Below are 23,838 nucleotides of genomic sequence, written 5' to 3'. Positions count from 1 at the left end.
CACAGAAGGAGGGCAATATCAGTGCAGACAGTCACATGAGTGGGCAGCACAGACAATAATGGTCAAGAGAAGCACGACTTGATTGCATTTTTCAGTTTTATCTCCTGAGTGGGATTTTCGAAACCACCCATAGCCATTTAATTTAAATACAAGGTTCCAAATAAGCCACCTGGAGTCCTACCAAACTGACAGAAGATGATTTTAACCTTTCTTGATCCTTAAATGACAAGTCAGGAGCTTTTTGAAAATCCCATCCTGGATGTCTACACTTCTGGGGTTCCTTTGAAAACCCCAAATTTAATTTCTATGCAGCATTACATGTTGATTCTGAATCAACCTGTGCTAATCCTGATATGCCAGGGACAGTTGGCTCTGTGGGCAGAGGGGACCATCCCCTGTGGCACCTCCACTCCTCTGCACACACAAAAATAGCCTTCAGCAGCATCTCTAACCCTCTTCTGTGCACATTTCTGCTCGCTGCTGCACCTGTTAGCTGCCCAGCACCTACAGAGGGTTCTTCCCTCTGAGTGCCCAACCTTACGTAACCAAGAGTCAGTTTAGACAAAAGCTCCAAGCTGGTAAAGACAGCTGACAGAGCTCCCTGGGAGCTGCTGGAGGTTGCCAGAACTCACAGCCTCCTCCATCAATTCTCTCCAGCAGCAGCAAGGCACTCTGACATTCCCCAAAGTGTTCCCAAGAGTCCTCCAGTGATCCCAGAAGTTGTTCCCAGAAGGTCTAGAAGATGGCAAAGCAGTGGCCAGAAACTGCTGTGCAAACTGCTGTGTTTAGTGGCTGACTCTGCTAGGCGTGCTGTCAAAAATCTAAAGAAGAGCTGCTGGAAAATATAGATTTCTCTGATGACATTGATTTTCATGCAGAGCTCCACATTGATTTCAAAATCAAAGATATCGTGAAACCTGATATGATTAAATAAGCACACATGACATAAATTCACAGCAGCCCCAATATCTAGCACATTTAAGGGAATTTTCAATCTAATCACCTTAGACAAAACCTTAAGAAATGCAGCAATAACACAGAAAGGGGCAAGTCTAGGTATTAAACGGGTTATAATGAAATCAGGTGTCAAAAGCTCCTACCATTTAGGCAGTTTTTCCCCACATTTTCTTTAGGGATAATTCTGGCTCAAGGAGCTTGCCCCCCTGTCAGTCATTCCTGCCTGGTCTATCAGGATTGCGTCTGTTCTGCCAGCACACCAGTGTCTGTGAGGCCAGGTTACACACTGAACTAGAACTGATCTGGATTAAAAGGAACCCTGTGGAATGGGGCTATTTTTAACCCAAATCATCTAATTGATTGAGCAAGGTGGGGAGAGATTGGCTTTATTAGTGAAGAGAACTTACCTAGAAACTACTACCTTCATTAATTCTTGTTTCATAAGAAAACCCAGAAGAGACTGCAGAGCCCTGTGGAAAAAATGCAGAGAGGTGAAGGAGAAAGTACAGCTGGAAACATTAAGATGTCCCTTTCTCATGCTGCCACTGTAGGGTCTTCCATGATCACTCATCTTGTGAGAGCTGAGCACATTTTGATAGTTCTTGCTAAATCTGCCTTGGGTAAAGAGTAATTATTAATTATACGATCACATTAGTTATACTCACTGCTGACAAAGCACTTGGTGCTCAGTATACATATTAAGCAACAAAGTCCATTCCCTACTCTGTTTTTCATTTTGCACCAATTATTTCTGACAGGGAGATATGAGAAGCATTCCCATGGAAGAAGGTTAATCTCCAAGGGCTGCAGGAGTGTAACTAAGGAAAAACGAGCCATGGATGTATAATCATTCAAATTAAGCAGTAGAGTTTAAGGCAGTTTAATTCAACAGCTCAATTAAGGAATCTGCTTGGAAGAAAATAATATAAACTGAAAATGAGGCAGTAAACTGGCACCATGTTTACCATTGAACAAAGAGAAAGACAGCGTCAGCAAAGTTGCACTGACAAATCCCTAAAGGCAACTACTCTAAAATCCTGCAGCCTTACAAACAGTTCATTTCTCAGCCCATAAACTTCTGTCTCAAAGTCAGAACACCTTTCAGACCCAGCTCTTACATTTATTCCAAATCACACTTATGTTCCTGCAAGGGATTGTTGAAGTTCTCTGATTAGGATTGAGGTTGGAATCTAAACTGATTTTCAAGTAGATGCTTTGCATGAGGCATGTAGCATAACCCCACATTAAGCACGGTGAGTGCAAGCTGGTTTCACTGCAGTCAGCTTTGCCCAGTTGTTGCGTGACAGGCATTACAGAGAACTTCCTGATCAGTTTAGGAATCAAGGACACGGAGGATGAGAGAAGGAGAGCAGAACTACCCTTTATTCACTAAACTGAGGAGAATATACTCAGTCGAGCTCCCCCGATATGCAGACATGGGGAACCACAAGCACCATGCACCTCACTCATGTGATCTTAGGATTGTGGAAGATAAGGATGGGAGAGACGTTCAAGCCAGCCTGTACCAGTGCAAACCCCCAGGACTCTGATTCCTACTGTTGTATGATAATGCTTCTAATATTCTGCATTTCAGAGCTTTCCATACTGAAACACCGCACTTTGCGCCCACTCTCTCCTAGGTGCAAACCACCACCATGTGCATCTCTGTGAGCCTGAGCGGCTTTGTTGTGCTGGGCTGCTTGTTCGCGCCCAAGGTGCACATCATCCTCTTCCAGCCCCAGAAGAACGTGGTCACTCACAGACTCCATCTCAACAGGTTCAGCGTCAGTGGGACCGGGACCACTTACTCCCAGTGTAAGTAACAAAACTGCTACCTTTCTATAAGGATGTGGGGTCATGGTGAGTTTGGGTAAAGATGGGGTTTTTACCAGCAACAGAAAGACATTTATAGGTTGGGCTACGTACCCTGTGGAAGCATCACTTCATTTGTGTCTGGAGAGAAAAACTCATCCCTCTCCCACCGGAATCAGCTCAGAGCCCACTCTGAAGCTCCCTGAAGTCAGCGGAAAGCTTTTGGCGGGCTCTGACTCCATCCCGCTGCACAAAGCAAGTAGAGCCCATCACTCACTGTCACTCTTGCACAGCAACAGGAACAGATTGCCCTGGAGTATTCCTGTCAAAGTGACACACCAGCAGGACCTGGGCCACAATGCAGCATGCTCTCAGTGGTTCTTATTGCCTGCATTATAAGGAAAGTCTCTAAGCCTGCAGCAAATGCACACAAGGGATGCCATAAATTGTATCTGTATGTGGAGTGTGTGTAATAACACCCTTTGTAAGTGCCACAGCCAGGAGAAGCAATCAGAGCTCTGTTGCAAGGACAGTTCATCTGCTCCTTTCCTTTCCTTTCCTTTCCTTTCCTTTCCTTTCCTTTCCTTTCCTTTCCTTTCCTTTCCTTTCCTTTCCTTTCCTTTCCTTTCCTTTCCTTTCCTTTCCTTTCCTTTCCTTTCCTTTCCTTTCCTTTCCTTTCCTTCCTCTTCAGTCTTTTCATTGCAAGCAGATTCACATCTCTGATTTTGATTTGAGGCTGTTGTTCCTTTTTTGAGCGAGTTGCTTAGAGGTTTTTTTTAATTAAAAAAAAAAATAGGTCACCTGTATGTTTTGGTTTTTTTCATTGTCAAGCTTAACTACTCAAGGATGGGAGCACACAGCAGCTTGTTTACAGAGCTCTGCAGACAGCATGTCTCACCTGAAAAGTTAATTGAAAAAGCACACTACAACTAGAAAGGGGCAAGGAACAAAAAACAGAGGAAAGGGAGGACACAGAGCAGAGCTTGGCAGCAAGGTCACACTAACCTCACCTCAGGTTTTTGAGTAAATCCTAAATTTTAAAATTGGCTAGAAGCCTTTGGCATATCAGATTTCAGACAGAATCTGGAAGGTACTTGAGACCTTTCTGTGTATAACATTGGCAGGGATAAGGAGGTAAATGCATCCCAGCCACCCCGACTCTCCCACCCCAAACCATGCTGTGTCACGAATACCCAGGCTCGCTTCACAAGGAAGCAGCCATGTGGCTCTACATGTCCCCCATCTCATCAGAGTCAGGACTGCATCCAGCCCTGACACCAGAAACCAAAATCTCTTTGCTGTTTTGGAAAACTTAAACCAAGAGAAATTCGATGACCCCAAGTGCCCGAAGTGCTGAGCGCTCCCAAAAAGGATGGATTTGCAAAACCACTGGATTCCAAATAACCTTTAGAGGTTTGGTCCCTTGATGAAATGGTAAATTCCATGAGATTATTTTCAACCCTTATGAATTTTGTATAAGTGGTCTTTCCTAGATTTTTAATTCTATCATATGATGGAATAAGCTTAGTCACAAACCATTTTGATTCATGGATACTTTTGTACAGGATTGCATTTTGGAATTTGATATTTGTATTATAACAGCTGAATAATACATATGTGTGCACAAGAACACATACAACTGAAAGACATTCTGAGTGCACATCTTTACACTAAAAGCCTACTTTTCAGAATTGTGGAGAGCTTTAAGACATTAAGGAAAACATAAAAATCCAGACTTAAAATCTCTTGCTACTTCATTGTTTAGAAAGGTGGCGGCAGTCATTCACTTTTCTGCCTTACACCTAGCTGAAAAAAGGCTGCTTGTCTTTTTTGGTCTTTTTGGACCATGGCAAGACATGCATCTGAAAGTAGGACTAAAAGGTTCATCACATACAATGGAAAAAGTCTTATAGTTTCCATATAGGACAATTACTTGGGAAAATAACACTGAGAATTCATGTTCTATCATATTACCAATATTTTTAAGATGGAAGATTTTCCCTTACTCACCCCTATTTATCTGCAAATGACTTGAAATAATTTTTCTTTTAACTGTTTAGTTATTTATAAACCTCAAAAAATGTTGGCATCCAAATTGATTCTAATCCATGTCTAAAATATTCCTCTCATCAGTCCTGGGGCTGTCAGCTTGTTTTTATTTTGGTCTTGATGGTGTTTTCGTCAGTCAGAAACTGCTTAGTCTGAGACCGATCAAATTTAGCTCCAGGGCATTCTAGTAACAGCAACATCCGAAAAGCCAGTTGTTGTTCATTATCAGAGCTTTAGAGAACAGGAGTACCCAAGTTGCTCAGATGAGCAGTGTGCTTTCTACCTCCACGGATCCTACCTCCACTGCATCTCAGGGCTGCCACCACCTCTTCACTCTTCACAGTCATTAATGCCATGAGCATAATGGGTCATGAACAGCAGGTGACTCATAGTTTTTAAACACAGTTCCTTGAACAGTGAGATCTGGCCAAACACAATGAGAAAAGGTGATGCTCACAATGCTCCCGGGTAGTGTTGTTTGCTCTAAATGTGTATTGTAATTACATCCCTAAACTGAGCAGTGGAGGGAGGGCCCAAGTCAATGGTCAACCAGATGAGCTGTGGTGTGGTAGTGGTTGTGAGAGCTAAACTGAGAACCTCAGGTGGTCATCTGGATACAGCTCCTCATCTTTGCTGCATGCTCTGCAGAAAGCGTGTAGAGGACAATACTTGACTGCTAAGCAAGGAAACTTGTTTTAGGGGCACTGAGCTTTTATCATTTTGACAACTGAATTCGAAGCTAAAAAATAATACAGATTTAAGCTAAAGAGAGACAGGATATATGTGTACTTAGGTACATGACATGTTTTGAAATGCATATATCCATATTATTTGAATCTGAAAACTCACTTTTTGCAGAGTGCTACACAAGCTCTACTTCCCCTGAAGTGTTTCTCCCATAGGAATGCTCCCCAGTTTTCCTATGGCCTGTTTTATGGGCATGGCAGAGGTATTCCCATGAGGTGAGAGGTCAGCACTCATAAAACTTCCCAGAGATGCTCAGGACTCATTTAAGCACCTGCATGATTCAGGCTGAGCTTTTACACTCAGAAGGTGTCATTCATCCAAGTTAAGTCCACATGGAGAGAAGCACCCAGACTTGCGCTCCTGCAGGTGTCCTCCACAGAGGTCAGGAAAAGAATTGAAGCTACAGTTTAGAGCCAGGCTGGTAAATTTTCTTTCTCAGAATTTATTTTCCCAGCCTTTGCTCCGAACTAGCTCTGATATATGGCTTTTATACATTATTAACTCACAGTTGCCCATCTGTGAGAATGAGCAGAGGAAGTGGCACAGAGACAGCGAGTTGGAGTCTGCCTGTTCCTGACTATGCAGACATGCCGCACGGTGCCGATGGCAGTGCTGGGCTCTTGCATTTTACCTCTGGTTCTTTGCCTTGGATTATCTAAGCAAAATGAGGGACGGCCAGGAAAGAGAAAGTCAAAAGCATGGATTGAAGCCAAATCAAGGTTTCTGGTCATGTCGCATATTTTTCCTTGGCCCCAACGCAAGGCGAAATGGAGATGAAGCATCTCTAGCAGGTCCAGCAGTATTTCAGGAAACCCCTTGGCTGCTGCTGTAATACATGACGTGAAACTCAGAACCCTGCAGGGCCAGCGATTAACATTGCAGAGGTCTGTAAGGAAAAGTAAGATCTTTTGTTCAGTCTAAGAGAGCTGAATTCTCAGTGTGAACACTTTACTCCACCCTGCAGAGTTAATATCTGCCTCCCAGCACTACGAGAGACGTACGTGCTGTGGAGGAAACCTGAGAACTGAAAACACAAGGCCATTTGTTTCTCACCTACCACCATATTTCTCTGTCCATTTACCATAGTATTTGAACTGTTCCTGCTCTTCACTATGTTGGACTTCAAAAAAAACCCTGAAGCTAAAAAATTTCTGGGCAAGTGACCGATGTTCACAGAAATGAAATGCTTTTGCCCGTAGTCATACTTGCAGTGGAACAGGGATTTGAATCGGGTCTCCTAAGCAGCACTGATTTTTCCATTTGCCAACAATAAGTAGAAATAAAAATAACAACAATAATAAAAATTTCAGGACAGTGTGCTGCCATATTATACCCAGCTAAAAACTGAATACAAAACCTGATGGTTAATTTTCATGAAGTCATAAGAATCATGCCCTATGCCCTTTTACGTACAAATGATTACTTCCATATATGTGACTCACAACACATACCCAGGTTGTGAGAGATCAAAATCCATCTACCTCATTCAGAGCAGGGGCTCCTTCTTGGCTCTCCTGTTTATCAGGAATATGTCCTGACCTCTGAGTAGGGTAGTCCAATATCTGACTTTAAATTTCTCTTGTTAAACCAGTTCTGTTTTCCACGAAATATTTATTCAGTCAATGAACAGATTAGAAATAGTAACTGATTTGAAGAAAGAATGATATGTTCTGAAAATGATGCTGAGCGCCTTTGGAGAACCAGTCTGCAACTGAGAGTGTAGCCAGCACCAGTTTTGGAAGACTGAGCATGCCCTTGTCAGCTGCATAAATTGCTTTTTACGCTGGATGATTGAGTTTACCAAGTCATTGCTTGCCGGGTGTTTTCTTTGATGAAGGCATCACATTTCTCTGGGTCACTGTTATCATTAACCTAATGTAGCTTTCAAAAAACAGCTTTATGCTGCCATAAGCAGACATGTCACAGAGTATCTGAAAACACATTCCTGATGCCCAATGGATAATTTTAACAAAGACGGACAAACCAGCTTGCTTTTAAATTAAAATCCACACCACTTTAGCAGAATAGTAATATATCCTACAGTCAAAATACAAATACATTTAGAAACAGATTCTGATACTCAGGTTCAGTTGTCATATCACTGAAGCAATGAAAACCTGTTGAATAAAATATTAGGCAATGTAGGCAAAGGCGTCAGAATCTGGCCCTTACCTCTGGATGCATATTGAATCCTGATCCAGAGCTCCAAGAAAGGAAGGGTATTACGGTCAGAAAATATTCCAGGCTTAGGCGAGAAATAATCCTGCTTTCAAACTCAGTTATTAAAAAATTTCTTCATCCAACACATATATAGGATTCTTAATTTTTTTTTAATTAAAAAGCAGATCAACATACAGTCCTAATACGCAAAGGAGGATTCTCTCCTGGATTAAAAAATGCATATATTTTATTTCAGGAATGTACATTCCAATTATGTGAAAGCTCAAATCATCAGACCTTAACATTTCTTGCCAATAAAACAAAAAAAATCCAGAGGTTCGCTTTTTATTCTACAGGAATCTCTTCACACCACTCTAGCTGTATTAATTCACACTACCATGGAAAGCCCTATAACGTGAGACCCTGTGGCCCAGAATCATAAAAGAAAAAAAAAAACAAGAAAAAACAAAAAAAAAACCACACCAAAATAAACAAACAAACAAAAAAAGAAAACACCATCCCAAAACCCTTTAATGTATTTTATTCAGACACTTGTTGGAGAAGCTTAGTCACCTTAAGCTCCTTGAATGGTCTCCAAAGAGAAATCGGGTTCCTCCAGAGAATCCTTGAGCCTCAAATCTGAATTCCCTTGTAGAGGTGCAAACAGAACCCCCATCAGCTTCACATCTGACACAGTCACAGTGACTTTCCATTGGGCATGTTGGTTTAAATTGGGTGAGATGGTCCAGATCAACATAAAATCTAAACCTACATGTTGTTGTAATTTTTTTGCCGCCCTGAAGTGAGCTGATTTTCCCCTCTTTCTCTTTCAGCATCTGCTAGCATGTACGTACCGACCGTCTGCAACGGAAGGGAAGTTCTGGACTCCACCACTTCATCCCTGTGATTGTGACTTGCAGTTCAGTTCTTGAGTTTTTAGACTGTTAGGTAAAATTTTGCACATGTTGTGCACTCCAGAAAACACCAGAAAGCAAAAGAAATCAGAACAAAACTAGTACCTTTTTTTAGAAACAGTGTAATAAATTATTTTTGAGGATTGTACAGTATATAGTGATGTTCTGGAACTTTTTAGACTGATTTTAGCCCTTCTGTTGTTAACAGTTGTAAGGGACATGTAAATAACCATGGTTCACAACGTGCATAGTCCTGCAGTAAGGGAGTGATTTGTTGCAAGCACAGTTGCAATGTTAGGTGACTTCTTTCCTACGAAATTTTTTTGTAGCTCCTTGTTGTAATTAACTTAGACTGCATTTCTATGTTGTATATTACAGTTACCTTACGTGTAACAGATTGGTTTTCTCAGCACAAAACAGCAGTATTAATGTAAAGGCACCAACAATAAAAAGATAAAAATTTTTCAGCATGGTTTCATCTTTGTTTCTTCCTCCCTCAAGATCATTACATTTCCCTAGATTCAAAGATAGGTTAAAAGGATAAAAAAATCTGCAGTACTAGTGTGTTTAAACACATACCTGTGTATGGGTGTGTCCCTGTGTTATAAAATCCATATCACATAATATATGCTAACAATTAATGCTTTGTCAGGGTAAAGTATAAATTCTCTCTCCTTAAAAAAATGCACATTATTAAAGCATCTCAATTGCTGTTTTCGTTATTAAAATGTCGGGTAATTTCCAAAAGTGAGAATGCCTAATTGGATCTCAATGAGATATTAGCAAAAAATTTTTGATCACTGCTTCACTCATTTGGCATGACTTAATGCTGTCATGCACACAATAGATTGGTAGCATATCGAAAAAAAAAAAGAGCGATTTTAGATCAGGTTGGCAAAGAGATGGAAGAAAATCTGTCAGAAAATTAGCTAAGACTGTTTTACACCTCCAGCCAAAACAAAGCTGGTTCAGTTTGTCTGCATCAACAGCGCTGTGAAAGGTAATTGGAGCACAGCAGAAACAGAGACCAAAAACAGTCACAAAAGAGAAATCCAGGAGACATTTACACATGTCTCTGGGGTGACCTTTGCGTTCAAACCAAACAATTCAAGACACACATATCGGCTACTTAGACAACTGCAAAATATCTTTAAAGTCTGGCTTTTATAACTGCACTCTTAAAGCCCTTCTCACTCAACTGAAACAATCTAAAATCCTCCCTTTTGCTTGGTCCAATAAGTCATTAAGGAAACAAACACACCTTTGATTAATGTGTCTGGGCATATTTACCTAAGGGCTTGCTCCTGTTGATCTCATTCCAGCTGAGGTCAACAGCAAAATTTGCATTGACTTCAAAGACAACACCACTGAGGCTTGAAAGGCAGACACTACAGATAGATACAACTGGATGTACAAGTTCTCTGGAGCCCAGTTCTCCTGCACTTGCAGATGGTTTTACACATTTCTGGAAAGGTGCAAGTCCTTAGGGTTCAACTAGCAAAGGAAGTAGCTGTTACTTTGAAAGCAAAAATTAAAGATGCAGGTTCTTAAATTTTCTACTCATGGATAGATGCTTATTTTTTCTGGACATCCACATGCCAGGGGAGGTTCAGACTGGATACTAGGAAAAACTTCTTCATGGAAAGGGTCGTCAGGCATTGGAACAGGCTGCCCAGGGCAGTGGTGGAGTCACCATCCCTGAAGGTGTTTAAAAGACAAGTAGATGAGGCTCTTAGGGACATGGTTTAGTGGTGAACTTGGCAGTGTTAGGTTAATGGTTGGACTCAATGATCTTAAAGGTCCTTTCTAACCAAGACGATTCTATGATTTTATGATTCTATGTCCACCAGCAAAGACCTCTTGATGTCTGCACTTCTGCAACTCTCTACACTGGCAGTCATTTAAGCCTCTGCATCATGGAGCTGCCTAGTACGGAAATCTCCGTTACTTTCCCCAAAATAGGCATTGCTCAGCCAGCATTATATGCAGCGCTCTGCATTCAGCTTCTCTCTCTCCACAAGCTCTGGAGTGCCTGATATTTGGGGCTTGGTTCCCACCTTGATGCATGGCACAGGGGTCAAGCTTTGATAGGTTGGGCATCTTCCGTTCTAAATGAATGTAGCTGCCCAACTTGAGATGCTTTAAGGGTCAAAGCATCTCAAGTTGGGCACCTACATTCATTTGACTATTGTGTGCTCTTTTTTAGATTAAGAGGCTGTTCATAGTATGGCAAAAGGTCAGAATATCTGACCATAATGCAGAAATCCCTGCACCTACATTATCTTTATGGAGCTCTTAAAAATGCCTAAGCCAAAGAGAATTTCTCAATTTTTATGGAAAGCAACAATCAGGGTCAAATCCACCTTATCATTAGTATGAATAGCTACCTGTAAGATAGTCAACTTTCTTTCTCTTTGTACTCAGTGGAGAGAAGCAGGTATAATTCCCCGGCTTTTCTCAGGCTGCTACTTCAGGCTGAAGCGAATCTTTCCCAACAAAGGCTAGCACAGTTTGCTCAGATCACAAAGTCTGCACTGAAAATAAAGGCACTGTGTCAGATGAGTTCCACTCCTAGAATCTAAATTGGCATTATGGAAGTTAATTTATAACAGGTGAGGTTCTTACAGTCCTGGAGTTTTCATTCGTTTTGATAGAATATTGAGGAAATTACCTGAGTCTGAACATGTATTATGAATACTTAGGGGTTTGAAAGCCACTTGCATGTGGGTTTTTCATACAAAAAGAAGTCCAACCACATGGAGCTCTGGAGTTCCAGCCTCACTGAATATTCCCAGCATTCTTGTACTTTCCTTGGTTTTGCCTTGAAAGCTTTTCACTACTTTCCATTGAATGTCCAGGGGTGCGGATTATCTGGTATTGCCTGGTTATTCAAGTAATCTACTTTCAAAACACAGCAAAACAAAAAATGTCAAAATCTGGCAGAGGTTTTGCACACCATACTGGCATGAAAATCTGTTGTTGGTTTTGTTTCACATCATCGTTTTAGTTTCTCTGTTTAAAACCGTTTATAGTTTTTATTTGCATTTGTGTAAACTTGGCTTTAGAGTATAAACCTCTTCTGGTCTCTTTATTGCTCCCGTCATATACAAACATTTGAATAATTCACCTCAGTGCATAGAGGGTCCCGTCACGGTTCCTTGCATGGTGGAGGGACCACAGGTACCCTGGTTGTGCGCCTGAAGAGCTGTCACACTGCTCTGAGCCCTGCACGCAGACAACCCTGGGAAATGCTGGGGACGAGAGCGAGGCTTAACCCAGAGTCATGGGCCCTTATTGGAGGACGAATAAAAGTTTAGTTTCTCATTCATAAGCCACAACTTCAGAGTACCTTAGCTACCTGATACAAATCAAGAGTGAAAAACTGTTCACTTTTTATTTATTGGCTGAGTACAAAAATAAGACTCAAAAAATCATCACAGGTCAATCTGAAGTAAATAAGGTTTGTGGGGTTTTTGCGTTTGTTCATGGTTTTATTTTTTGGTTTTCAGGGGGGGCGTTGTTTGGTTTTGGTTTGTTTTGGGTTTGGAGGGTTTTTTTGGTGGGGTTTTTTTGTTTGTTTGGGTATGGGGGGGCGGGGGGGTTGATAGGAGAGGTGTTTCTTTTTTCAAGTCTTGAGAGTAGTTTGAAAGTAAACCCAAAATCTACTGCAGTAAAACATTTTATTTTGTCTTCAAATAATTGTTTTTCCTGAATTAATTGAACACAACTGGTTTCAGTCATAGCCAAAGAAATCTCAAAAGTAATTGTCCTTTGAAACTAAAAACGGATCGAAACTTATTTTAAAAAATACCATGTTCTACCTGAACAAAACAAATGCCAAAAATCAGCTACAAATGTTCAAAATATGCTGGCTCCACCCAGAATTCTCAGCTCTGGTTAAAGAGGTGTCCACTAGTCCTTCACCCACTTAGTACACTTAGAGTAAGGCAGACCAAAAGAAACCCTTAACTCATCACCAAATGCAGTCTGATGTCCATGATGCCATTGTCTACTCATCAATGCTTGCAGTTTGCAAGATGAACAAATTTTATGAGAACTTGGAGCACAAGTCTGATAAGGAGCAGTTGAGGGACCTGGAGGGTTCAGCCTGGAGAAAAGGAGACTGAGCAGAGACCTTCTCACTCTCTACAACTGCCTGAAAGGAGGTTGGAGCATGGAGGCTGTTGGTCTCTTCTCCCAAGTAGCAAGAGACAGGACGAGAGGAAACAGCCTCAAATTGCACCAGGGGAGGTTTAGATTAGATATTAGGAAAAATTTCTTCCTGGAAAGGGTTGTGATGCAGTGGAACAGGCTGCCCGGGGAAGTGGTTGAGTCACCATCCATGGAGATGTTTAAAAGATGTGTAGATGAGATTCTTAGGGACATGGTTTAGTGCCAGAGTTAGGTTAATGGTTGGACTCTATGATCTTAAGGGTCTCTTCCAGCCAAAATGATTCTTTGACTCTATTATATTATTCTGTGAAGGCAGAAGCTCTTTATCCAGAGCCACCTCAAAACTTCTCAGCAACATGGGCAGAGCTGAGTTTTGTCACTGCAAGAAGAAAAAATGCCAAGGTCAGGCTGGGCTGGTTTTGCAATAGGAAGAGGATGGGTAGGAAGCAAAGGCTGGTGGAGACCTGGAGTGTCAATCTTCTCGCTTCTCCTGCTTCTAAGGAAATGGCAGGGTCAGGAAGGGGCTTCTCTCTTCCCAGCAGTGCCATTTGCCTACACTTACCAACCCCTCATTTAGAGGCAGCAATGGGAAGTCAGGTAACAACTTCACTGCCTACAACCAGCTGGAGAACAAAGCATGTTACCTCTAAAGAGAGTGACTTTGTAGTGCGTTGCCATTTTAAATATGGAAGCGGGCAAGGACTGGAATGGGCTGGATATAACATCAAAGCTCTCAGAGGTCACTCTTGTGCTTCTTATATTCAAGAAAATACACATCCACACAACCTCACTTTGGCTTTTAGGTGCTGTTAGAGCACCAGCCTCACAGCAAATGTGACCTTAAAGTTTTCTTCCTGATGAGTTCCAAATCTATGCATGCAGAGGAATAACCAAAACATGGTGGCAGCTTATGACCAACTCACTTCTCATGTCTCTCTTGTTCCTGCTGCATGTATTCCCCGTAAGCACATCCAACCAAGTGGCTGGGGATGTCACCATAAGCTCCATCACACACTATGTATTTTGGGATGAGCCTGACCTCCTGCAATTTTTGTTCCTATCTCCTTACATGCTTGCCAAAGCAGCACAGTTCACAAGCATTCAAAAGCAGCAGGAAATAGAAACGAAGGGTTTCAGTGAAAGAAGTATACAAGGGGAAAGGCTGAGAACACCGCCAAAGGTAAGCAGAACTTCCCAGGATTTCTCTTGAGGTTATCATTCCCTGTTACAATTCCTAGAATGGCTATTTAAGGCCTCCATACTTCATGACGGCTAGGAGATGAAAGGACTGAGAGCAGCCCTGGGGAGGAGGACTTGAGGGTGCTGGTGGATGAAAAGCTGGACATGACCCAGCAATGTGCGCTTGCAGCCCAGAAAGACAACATATCCTGGGCTGCATCACAAGGACCTGGCCAGCAGGTCAGGGAGGTGATTCTGCCCCTCTGCTCCACTCTGGTGAGACCCCACCTGCAGTGCTGGTCCAGCTCTGGGGTCCTCAGCACAGGACACACATGGAGCTGCTGGATGGAAGACCTCTCTTACGAAGAAAGGTTGAGAGAGTTGGGGTTGTTCAGTCTGGAGAAGAAGGGGCTCCAGGGAGACCTTATTGCGGTCTTTCAATATTTTTTTACTCTGAGGCTGCTGAAAAACTGGAAGAAGTTGCCCAGAGAGGTGGTAGATGCCCCATCCCTGGAAATATTGAAGGTCAGGTACAATGGGGTTCTGAGCAACCTCATAGTTGAAGATGTCCCTGTTTCTTGCAGGGGTTTTGGACTAGGTGACCTTTAAATGTCCCTTCCAACCTAAACTATTCTATGATTCTATGACCCTATGATTCTATCATATGGCCCAAACAGCAGCATTCCTTGCATAGGAAGAAATATCATCTGCATTTGTGTGTCAGCAACATTTTTAGCTACTTTTACATTGAAGCATTTGTGATGCCACTGCTGGAGATGAGTGAATAACCACTGGCTCCTAAATGGCAACATCTGCTGCTATCTTGACTGCTAACAATTAAGTATCTTGATTTTATGGGTACTACTGGGTCTGGCAAGACAGACAAACCAAAACCTGCAAACTTTTCCTTTCATTAACAGAGTCCCAGAACCTCTTTTTCAAGAGCAAACAGTCAAATTCTGTCTTCGAACAAAGATGACAGCTCCTTGAAGCTACTCAGTAACCTTCCATTGTGGCTGTAAGACACTTAATTTTCCCAAAACCTAGAGTCTTCATCAATCGTGTTATATATTTCAAACATTAACCAACATAATCAGAGCCAAGATAGGACACATTCTTTGCTCATTTCTCCCCTAGCAAGCACTGTCAAAGCTGAGACAATAACATTCTGCTAATTTGCCAATAATTTATACGGAGACACCACTAAAATGTGCTTAATTCTCAAAGCGATTCAGTGTCTTGACTGCAGATTTCAAATAAAAGCATGCAAATGCAGCAATAAAATGCATTCTGTTTAATCAAGTGAACACATAACAGACTGATTCACATTGTTTTACGGCATCAAACAACAGTTTCTGATGTGATTCCATGTGGGAGAAAAGGAGGAGGTTGCAGTAAGTATATTTTGGCAGAATACTAGAAGAGGTCAAAGAAAGCTGATTTCTTAATGAAGTGTTAAAGGCTTCCAAAATTTGTCTATTACGGGAAAATGGAAACTTCCCCTCTCTTCAATAGAAAGAAGAGAATAGCAGAAGTCAGCTAAAATATGCCAGTTTTAACTTGCTTAATTGTTGGAAAATGCAATTTTCTTATTTTAAGGTAAATAAAGTCTACAGTACTGGTTTATATCCCACTAAGTTAGCACTGCACCAGATCTACTATTAGATTGACTGGAACAATTTTGAACAATATCATGACAAACCATTTTGAAACAGAGCAGAGAAGGGTCATACAGCAAAGTCTGTTAGAGCTGACAAAAAAAAAGTCACTCTCTGCTTTATTTGGAAAATAAAAGGGAAAGAGAAGGGAACTAAACAAATCCTCTGTGGTAGTAAGTAAAATTAAATATAGTTTATAAAAATTAAGGCATTTTGACATTACAGAGATACGGGTCCAGTGATGAAATAAGAAATAATGTTCTGGAGAATGAACTCCAATTATAGCTTGGAAAACATATGGAAAGAGAAAGTAAAAATAAATAAAGGAGATGTAGACAGAAGCAATTTGATGGCAGTGAAAAGCTCTGGCCACCACTGCAGACCTGCAGTGTTCAGGAAAGGCTGCAGTTCCACCAAACATCTCAAGTCCAAAATTTCAAATATATTCGCACTTTATTTTATGAACGCCCATCAGATATATATCTTTGATGCTACGGCACACTAGCTGAATAAAAATCAACAACATAAAAACCCTCTTCATAAAAGATCCAAGAAGTGAAATCCCGAAGCTGTAACCATTTACTCAGTGAGCATATAATCTTTGACAACCATATATAAATGACATCATGACAACAAATACAATGTACAATAATAAGTGTGCAATGGTACAAAATATACAAAAAGGAATGTGTATTTAATATACATTCAACAATACCCCATAAAAATCTTTTTTGGGAAAGTGAAGTGCCTTTTCAAGAACAACAAAAAATGTACACCACTTCAGTTAAGATGCCTGAAGTATCTCCCATCAAAAGAGTAAAGCCTGTGTTCTTTGACTGGAGATATAAAATAATTCAGCTGAATTTTCCCCAAAGAAAAAAGAATCTAAACTTCATAAAATTTTTGTCGACATCTATAGTATAATAAAATATTTAGAGTGCAGAAAATTCGGTTTAATTTTACTTAAAAGTGGGCCCTCTTTTATTGATAGATATACCTCATTCATATAAAATCAAAAATCTATGTTCCTTATAGTAAAAAGACCATTTCTGCCCATGTGTCTTTTCTGGTTTTGATGCATTCCACAATTCACGTAATTCTTCTATAATGGAAATATAAGTCTGACCAGAAGTCGATACAAGATTCTTTCCTCCTTTTCTCCTGGCTGTATACAAGTCTTGCATAATTTTACTCAATTTTTTTTCTGCCTAGGTTTCAGATTCCTTTGAGTTCAACCTCAATGGGAATTTCAGGAAATTATTACAGCAGATATTATGAAGGTCACATGCTTATAATGTGGCTGATTCTATGAAAGAGTCCACCTAGCCTCCAGTTTTCAAGGCACCATTTTGTGCCCTCCTTTCAAAGACGGTGTTTGAATTGACAGCAGAAAGTATTTAGACGCTGAGCTGCACAAACACGTAACCCACGCTCAGCCCCGCTGGGCATCCATGCTTGTTCCTCGCATGGGCCCAGGACTAAAGGCGGCTGAGGATTTCTAACAAGCCTCCCAACTGACAAAGCTGATCCCTAGTTTCCAGAAGTAGAGATTCTTGCTTTACCTACAGAGTTCAGGCTTTGTTGGCTTGTGGCCCAGGGAAAGGCGACATATCGGCAGCCCAAGGGTGGGTTCTGAAACTGCCAACGACCTCTCTTGAAAGGACAAGCTTCCACAGAGACGGACAAGTCCGGTTTGCTCTGTAGGCATCACTTTCCTTCTCTTTATAGAGTTGGAGTCTGCTACGGCTTATAAACTCATGGGCCCAGACCTACAATTCATACAACAGTAGTTAACACATTTAAATTTAATATCACCAGGTTTTACCTCAGCCCTGATGGCCATGACTTAGGCATCAGAATGGGTTCAACTTGCAGGTGCAACACCGTGCCTCTTGTACTAGAGGCCAGCACAGACCATCCAGCCCTTCAAAGTATTAAAACCAAAAGTATTTTCTAAAGTTCAAAACTCACCTGAGGCTCATTCTGAGTACCATTCACAAGTTTGATTTTAAGAGAGACTCATAGTTACGCTACTAAAGGACAATACACAACATTTGCAGGAGGTTTCAGGCCTCTCAGAAAATCATTTCTCATGAATATGCATCGAAGGAGTGATAGGAAATGAAAGGTACCTATAAATCATATGGTATGTCTGAGCGATGCCCAGGTGAACGCAAAAAAAAAAAAAAAATCACGTTATTTGCAGTATGTATATCTCTTCCTGAGTTGAATTTCATTCCCAGTTTGGAATCCAAACAACAGCTTTCTTTTTTGGCAAGGTACTCAATCACATGGTAAGGCAATCCAATTTTCTGGTTTGCTTCCTGTCTTATTTTGTCCTAAATGGCCAAGCATTTCTCACCAAGATCACCACTACAATGTGTGCCAGAGTATGTTTAAAATATGGTCCTGTAAAAATAGAAATTCGGTTTCTTTCTTTGAAGGCAGTATTAATTCTTCATATATTCTGGGATCTTGAAGATTTCAGCTGAACAGATTCAAAATTATCTTCCTTTTCCTGCAATGGAAAAGACAGGTTCCCATCAACTGGGATTCATCAGATTCACTCCAACAGTTACTACAGTCACTTTTCTCTTAATATCTCCAGAGCAGTCTCTTCCTTATTTCTACCACAGTCATTAAGTGCACATTTTGACCCTTTATTATTTAATAACACTACTAATTCTGTAAAAATTTGCAAAATCAACAAAATTATGCCATATGTATTGTGCATGGTAGTTACTTCAGAGGGTACACGGAAAGTTTGCATTTCATACTCACAGTTTGGACAGGTAGCCAGAGCTGGGGAATTGCAAAGTAAACATATCTATGGTTATTATTATGTTTTCTACAATAAATAAAATGTTTGGAGCAAAGTCTCTGAATGTGAACACCACTACCTCGCTCCCAAATTCCCATCCCAACTCCTCTCTGGGAGACTCACAGGACAAAAAGAGTCTACAAATCCTCCACCATCTTAAAAATAAGGGCTGGAGGGCTGAGTTTTCTTTCTGCTTTTGTTTTTGCTGGGTGACAGCCTAGCCCACCTGGCCAGCAGGCATCAGGATGAGAAGTGTGGATGTATGTACTGCATGTGTGAACAACCCAATGGTCCACAAAGAAGCTCTAATAAAACTACTCACAAGAAAATGCTGGTTCTTGCTTCGTGTACCTACCATTTACACGTGATGTACACAAACAGTTTGGAAACTACGTTAAACTAACCTCATGATCTGGTCTTTAAAGCCATTTCCCTCACAGACCAGGACAACTTGGTGCAGATATGAGAAAGACCAGGGGAGAAAATTGTCCTACGCTTGCCTACTGCAAAGTATCTATTTCTTGTTCTAAAGGATCTGGTATTGTTATGATGAAGACAACAGATAGAACCAGAACAGCCTCCAACCTGAAACAGTTTCATAATTCTTTTACTTCTATATTCTCATTAAAAATAACAGCTATTTCTTTCTTTAATAAAGCCCTGAATTCCTTGGGTACTCAAAACCACTAATAGCTTCAGGAGATGTTTCTTTTTCATAGAAATGCCATTGTCTGAAGCTTGAACATATAGTTAGGATACTTCAGATTTTTCTTTGTCTCTGTTTACTTTTCTTCTCTTTTTCTCCCCTGTTTTCCTCCGTATATTTTTAATGTATTTTACACGCATATGCAGCAGGAGATTAATTTCCTCATCTTTTGCATAAATTGAAACTGATGCCTATAACATTTGTTTTGGAGAAATATATATTAAATTCCAGTTATCTGCAGGGCTACAGGACAGAGATTTCAGGAAGCTAATGAGGTCCTGGAAGCTGAGTTTGCCAGCTATGATTATCTAGCAGGAAAAAAGGAACCAGCTTAGAAATATCTGACAGGTTTGTTTAAAATGGAGAGAATACACAGGGAGCCTGCTACGATGGATATAGAAACTTTAGAAAAACTCTTTTTGAGTCCAAACAGGCATTCAAGTGGTCTGAATACTAAAGTACTAAAGCTTACTTCAAAGAGAAAGAAAAAAAAAGCCACTTCTCCCACACTCTCATCTCTGTACTTCTAATCAGGGAGGAGCCAGTGGTTGGTGCTGCAAATGGAGTCAGTAAAGCTTTTACACTTGTCAGACACAGAGCAAAACGCGACCTTCACCAGCAGCACTGGTCGTTACGCTCCTCCACAGCCAGCCAAGACATTTCATGGACAAAAAAACCATCATCAACATTTCAAAGCTGGTCCCTATAGAATTCAAAATGGCATCAGCTTCCATTTTTGCAACACCACCACAAAATTTGATGTGACTTGATTTTATTTAGATTTTCAATATTCTTAATATTGCATTAAGAACTAATATTGAATTTCTGCTCCTTTCCACACGGAACAATATTGATTTTGCAAGACAAATAGTCAGGCTGGGGTCAAGGGGAAGTTCCACATATTAGCTGTGTAATGGTAACATCTCCTAGGAGGGAGATCTGGGGAGAAGGTAGCATGGAAGCAGGACAGCAGTCTAATCCAAAAATTAAAAAAATAAAAAAATTTAAAAAAATAAATCATTAAAAAAAACCCCAAACAACAAAGAAAAGAGAAAAATAAGGGAAAAGAAAGGAGGCACACATTGCACTCAGTCACAGAGAGGAAAAAAAAGGAATACATGAAAAAAATCTTAACATTCAACATTCTGAAATATTATTTGGGCAAGAAACAAGTGAGGGACTTTAAAAAAAAAAATTGATCTTTTAAGAAACCTTATTTCGAAACAATCCTCTTCAGCAAAACTGTTTCAAAGGGAAAATGTCTTCCATCTTTATCCTAATCAAAATCATAACAGATGCCCCAGCTGGACAACACTACCCTCCCCATTGGCTTCAAGGCATTTGGAATAAAGACCAAAGTGTTTGTGGGATCTGCCATGATGTTCCTCTCTTGCTCCTCTCAGGAACATTCCAAGGACACCAAACACCTTTGTGGTATGAATTCAGACATGCAACAACCCACATCGCTTGTGCTGCAGAAAAAAAATGCTTTTTGCTCTTGCTTCCCACTGAAATGGAGGAGGTTGCTGTGCTGAGTAACAGGCTGTGGCTGATGCCTCCTCTTCACCTGAATCCCATAGTAGTCAAAATTGTGGTTCTCAAGTCAGCTATGGAGCCAACCCAGCTGAGCTGCAAGCAGCTGGCTGGTGGCTATGTGCCAAATTTTACTTTTCTGTGTCTATAATACCTCTGTTTGCCTCAGCAATGGAGGTGTCCAGTAGGAACCCCGGCAGAGAGGTTCCTCCTGCCATTAACTGCTCCGTTTAGGTATCACCCACACCATAAAGAGCGCTATTGAAATCTCTCTGCAGAAGAGGGAGCATTTACTCAATACCCTGCAACATTTCTTACCATTATCCATACTGCAGATTTCAGCAGATTGACTATGGACTGGGTGATGTGTACGTGGGTGGCTGCACAAAGCACCGTGCAAATTTGCATCACAGCCTCATCGTGTCCAGTAATAAATAAAGGTAATAATTATTTTTAGTATTAAGAGTAGTAATTACTACTCACCTTTGTTGCCAAGGACTTGAGCTTCCCCAGCAGTGACTGCTTATTTGAATATACTATTTCTTCTTCATTATCTTCTCCTTCCATTATAGCACAGCTGTCAGCAGCTGGCAGTTCACACTCTTTTGAGTTCGCTGTCATCACTAATTTGGAATATTTATACTCCAGCCTGAAGATATAAAGCCAGACATGCATAGATCTTTTTACAAATGTCACATATTCTAGATTTTTGTAATTTAGATTATCTGCAGCCCTTCCAAATAGTTATTTCTGAGGTATTTACTGGAAATTAGATACTTTTCAATCATCAAAAACATGTAGCCAAGATAATATTAATGACACACGGAGCTCCTGCTCTCCAGATTAGTCCTCTATCCTTATAAAAGAGCCGTGTTTTCCCAGAAGAGCACAAGTAGTTTGAGACGATTGCCTACATGATGAAGTGTGACTTGTGTGCTGGTTGGGGCAACAGCAGGTCTGACTCCAGCCTGTGTCAGACTCTGCATCACACTCCTGTCCAAGGAGGCTCTAGGGGAGAGGAGAGACATGTAACAGTGTGTGGCAGGAGGCAGCAAGAGGTGAGGACCATGATACTGGAGTCTGGATTTGACGAAGGTGGATGTGCTATGGGGTGATGAAATCCCATGGAGGTGGAACCACCTTTTGAAAGTTTATGGCATGAGATTTGGGAAGGAGAGGACAATGGGGACAGAGAATAGTCAGTATGTTCATTCTGAGAAGCAGGGATCTTTTGGGTGTGCACCAGATGTGTCCTGCCAGAATAGACCTAAGGTCAAAAACCTTATTTTAACCCAGCTGAAAGGGACTAATTAGACTGAAGAGATATCCTTTTGGTCTTCAGACCTTAAGAAAGCCATGTTGCTTCAGGACCCAAGGCCAACTTCAAACTCTCGGGGATTGAAAAGACAGTTCCTATTGGGAAATTATGCCATAATAAAATACTGTGGGTTTCCTATGCTTTCCTCACTAGCATTCTTGATAGTCACATTTGGCAGAAGAAACCTCAACCTGGTGGATTGATAGACTGATCCAACATGTTATTTCTCATCAACATTGTCATAAGAGGAGATCCATGACATGTCTTTCTGTTCACTACATCAAATTTTTAGCTTACTTTTATATGGCATACAATTTGCAGTACTTACTTTTGGTTTTTCTTCCAAAAATAGCAGGTCAAGGCTATGAGCAGAACAGCTGTGAAAGCACCAACACCAGCTCCAACTTTTAGCCAAAAATCCACTGTTTCACAAGTGTTAGTCCTTTTTTCTGGCAAGGGAACCCCTTTAATGCAATGCTTTGGCTCATTCCAGACATACAAGGTTTCCTTTCAAACACAAAACACCAAAAAGTGAGCCGCTTGTAGGAAAAGAGAGAACTATTTAGAGTTGAAGAAAACAAGCTGGTTTGAGGTAGAAAGGATAAACATCTTTTCAACGAAGGCAAACCTAAACATGTTCTTCAGGTTTTCTGACTCTAAGCAGAGTTTTATTTCTACTCAATCGTCCTCTTGACTATGCCTGCAGGTTCAGACATGGCAAAAGGAGCTTTGGAGCAGTGGATCAACAGGACAGTTCTGAACCTGTGACAGGACTTCCTAATATTTGACTAGAGAAGGCAGAACCAAAAAAATTGTAAGCAAGGGAGGATGAATTTCTGAACGGAAACTCTGAATCCTCTCCTAGCCTACCCCTGATGTTTATGGCTATTCAAGGACTGAAGTCCTTTGGGCACTCCATACTTCACAAATAACCTGTACAAATGCATACAGAGTTCAGGTCCCTACCCACACAGCTGTTCAGCACAAGCCAGCTCTCCTCCAGGAACCCCACTGCCATGGACACAAATATCGCTGAGTCTCAACACAGCACCTCACCAGTAAGACTTGTACACAGCCAGCTCAGAGCCTGGACAGAGATTTCTCTACTCTACTTGCACTTGCGTATCACTTTGCGCACCGAATTTCAACAGAGTCCAAGTTATACCCAGACAAACCCATCTGACTTGGAGATGAGGTTGCTGTACCTGAAATCCTTTTTTGCAGGCTCCCTCAATCTCATGGTAGTCTTGCTCCGTGCAGAGAGGGCAAGCTTCTGCGCTTTCCCATATGAAGTAGAAAGTGCATCCATCGCAGGTGCCTGCGGGGCATGAGCTAGGAGGAGAGCAAAGCTTAGTTATCACTTACGAAACAGTGAGGTTTGCATCCTCACTCCACATTCTGCTGATAAAGCTTGGTAATGGTTAGTACAACGAAACATCCATCTAGTCACGAGATGGAAAAATCAGGGGGAAGAATTTTCGCCAGTTTGTAAAATGCTTTCTCAGGTGAAAACAGATGTTGGGTTGTCAAAGGTCTAAAATAACAGCTCAGCTCCTGGCAGTGAGTGCTACTCACACATCTACAATGAAGAGGAGGGAAAGAAGCAAGCCTTGGAGACCAGCAGAACTACTCCAGCGTTACACCAGCACGGACTAGCCCAGCCGGCACCTCTACCACTGTTCTTCTGCACTGGGTGACTGTTCCACATGAATGCTGCTATCTGGTTCCTGCTGTTGTTCTAATGATGTCTGGGTGATACTGTCCATATGGAATGGACTTGTCCTGTCATGGTTAATTACTAGAAGGATGTT

The 23,838-nt window shown here is 41.2% G+C and overlaps 2 protein-coding genes across 2 annotated transcripts in view; one reads left to right on the top strand and one right to left on the bottom strand.

The window, feature by feature from the left end:
- Nucleotides 1-8,632, top strand: part of GRM3 (glutamate metabotropic receptor 3) — a 105,259-nt gene extending 96,627 nt beyond the window's left edge. The window contains 2 exon segments of the mRNA XM_065634378.1: nt 2,598-2,772; nt 8,559-8,632. Of these exon segments, the coding sequence (XP_065490450.1) occupies nt 2,598-2,772; nt 8,559-8,632 (249 nt within the window).
- A 7,246-nt stretch (nt 8,633-15,878) lies between these two features.
- ELAPOR2 (endosome-lysosome associated apoptosis and autophagy regulator family member 2) overlaps nt 15,879-23,838 on the bottom strand; it is a 104,363-nt gene continuing 96,403 nt past the window's right edge. The window contains exons 19-22 of the mRNA XM_065633086.1: nt 23,233-23,359; nt 22,356-22,534; nt 21,193-21,358; nt 15,879-18,167 (exon numbers count right to left, since the gene is read on the bottom strand). Coding sequence (XP_065489158.1) covers nt 18,108-18,167; nt 21,193-21,358; nt 22,356-22,534; nt 23,233-23,359 — 532 coding nt within the window. The 3' untranslated portion in view covers nt 15,879-18,107. The remainder of the gene's footprint in view (nt 18,168-21,192; nt 21,359-22,355; nt 22,535-23,232; nt 23,360-23,838) is intronic.

Source organism: Caloenas nicobarica, chromosome 1, assembly GCF_036013445.1.
Source record: "Caloenas nicobarica isolate bCalNic1 chromosome 1, bCalNic1.hap1, whole genome shotgun sequence".
NCBI lineage: Eukaryota > Metazoa > Chordata > Aves > Columbiformes > Columbidae > Caloenas > Caloenas nicobarica.
This window is presented reverse-complemented; position numbering and strand designations above follow the sequence as displayed.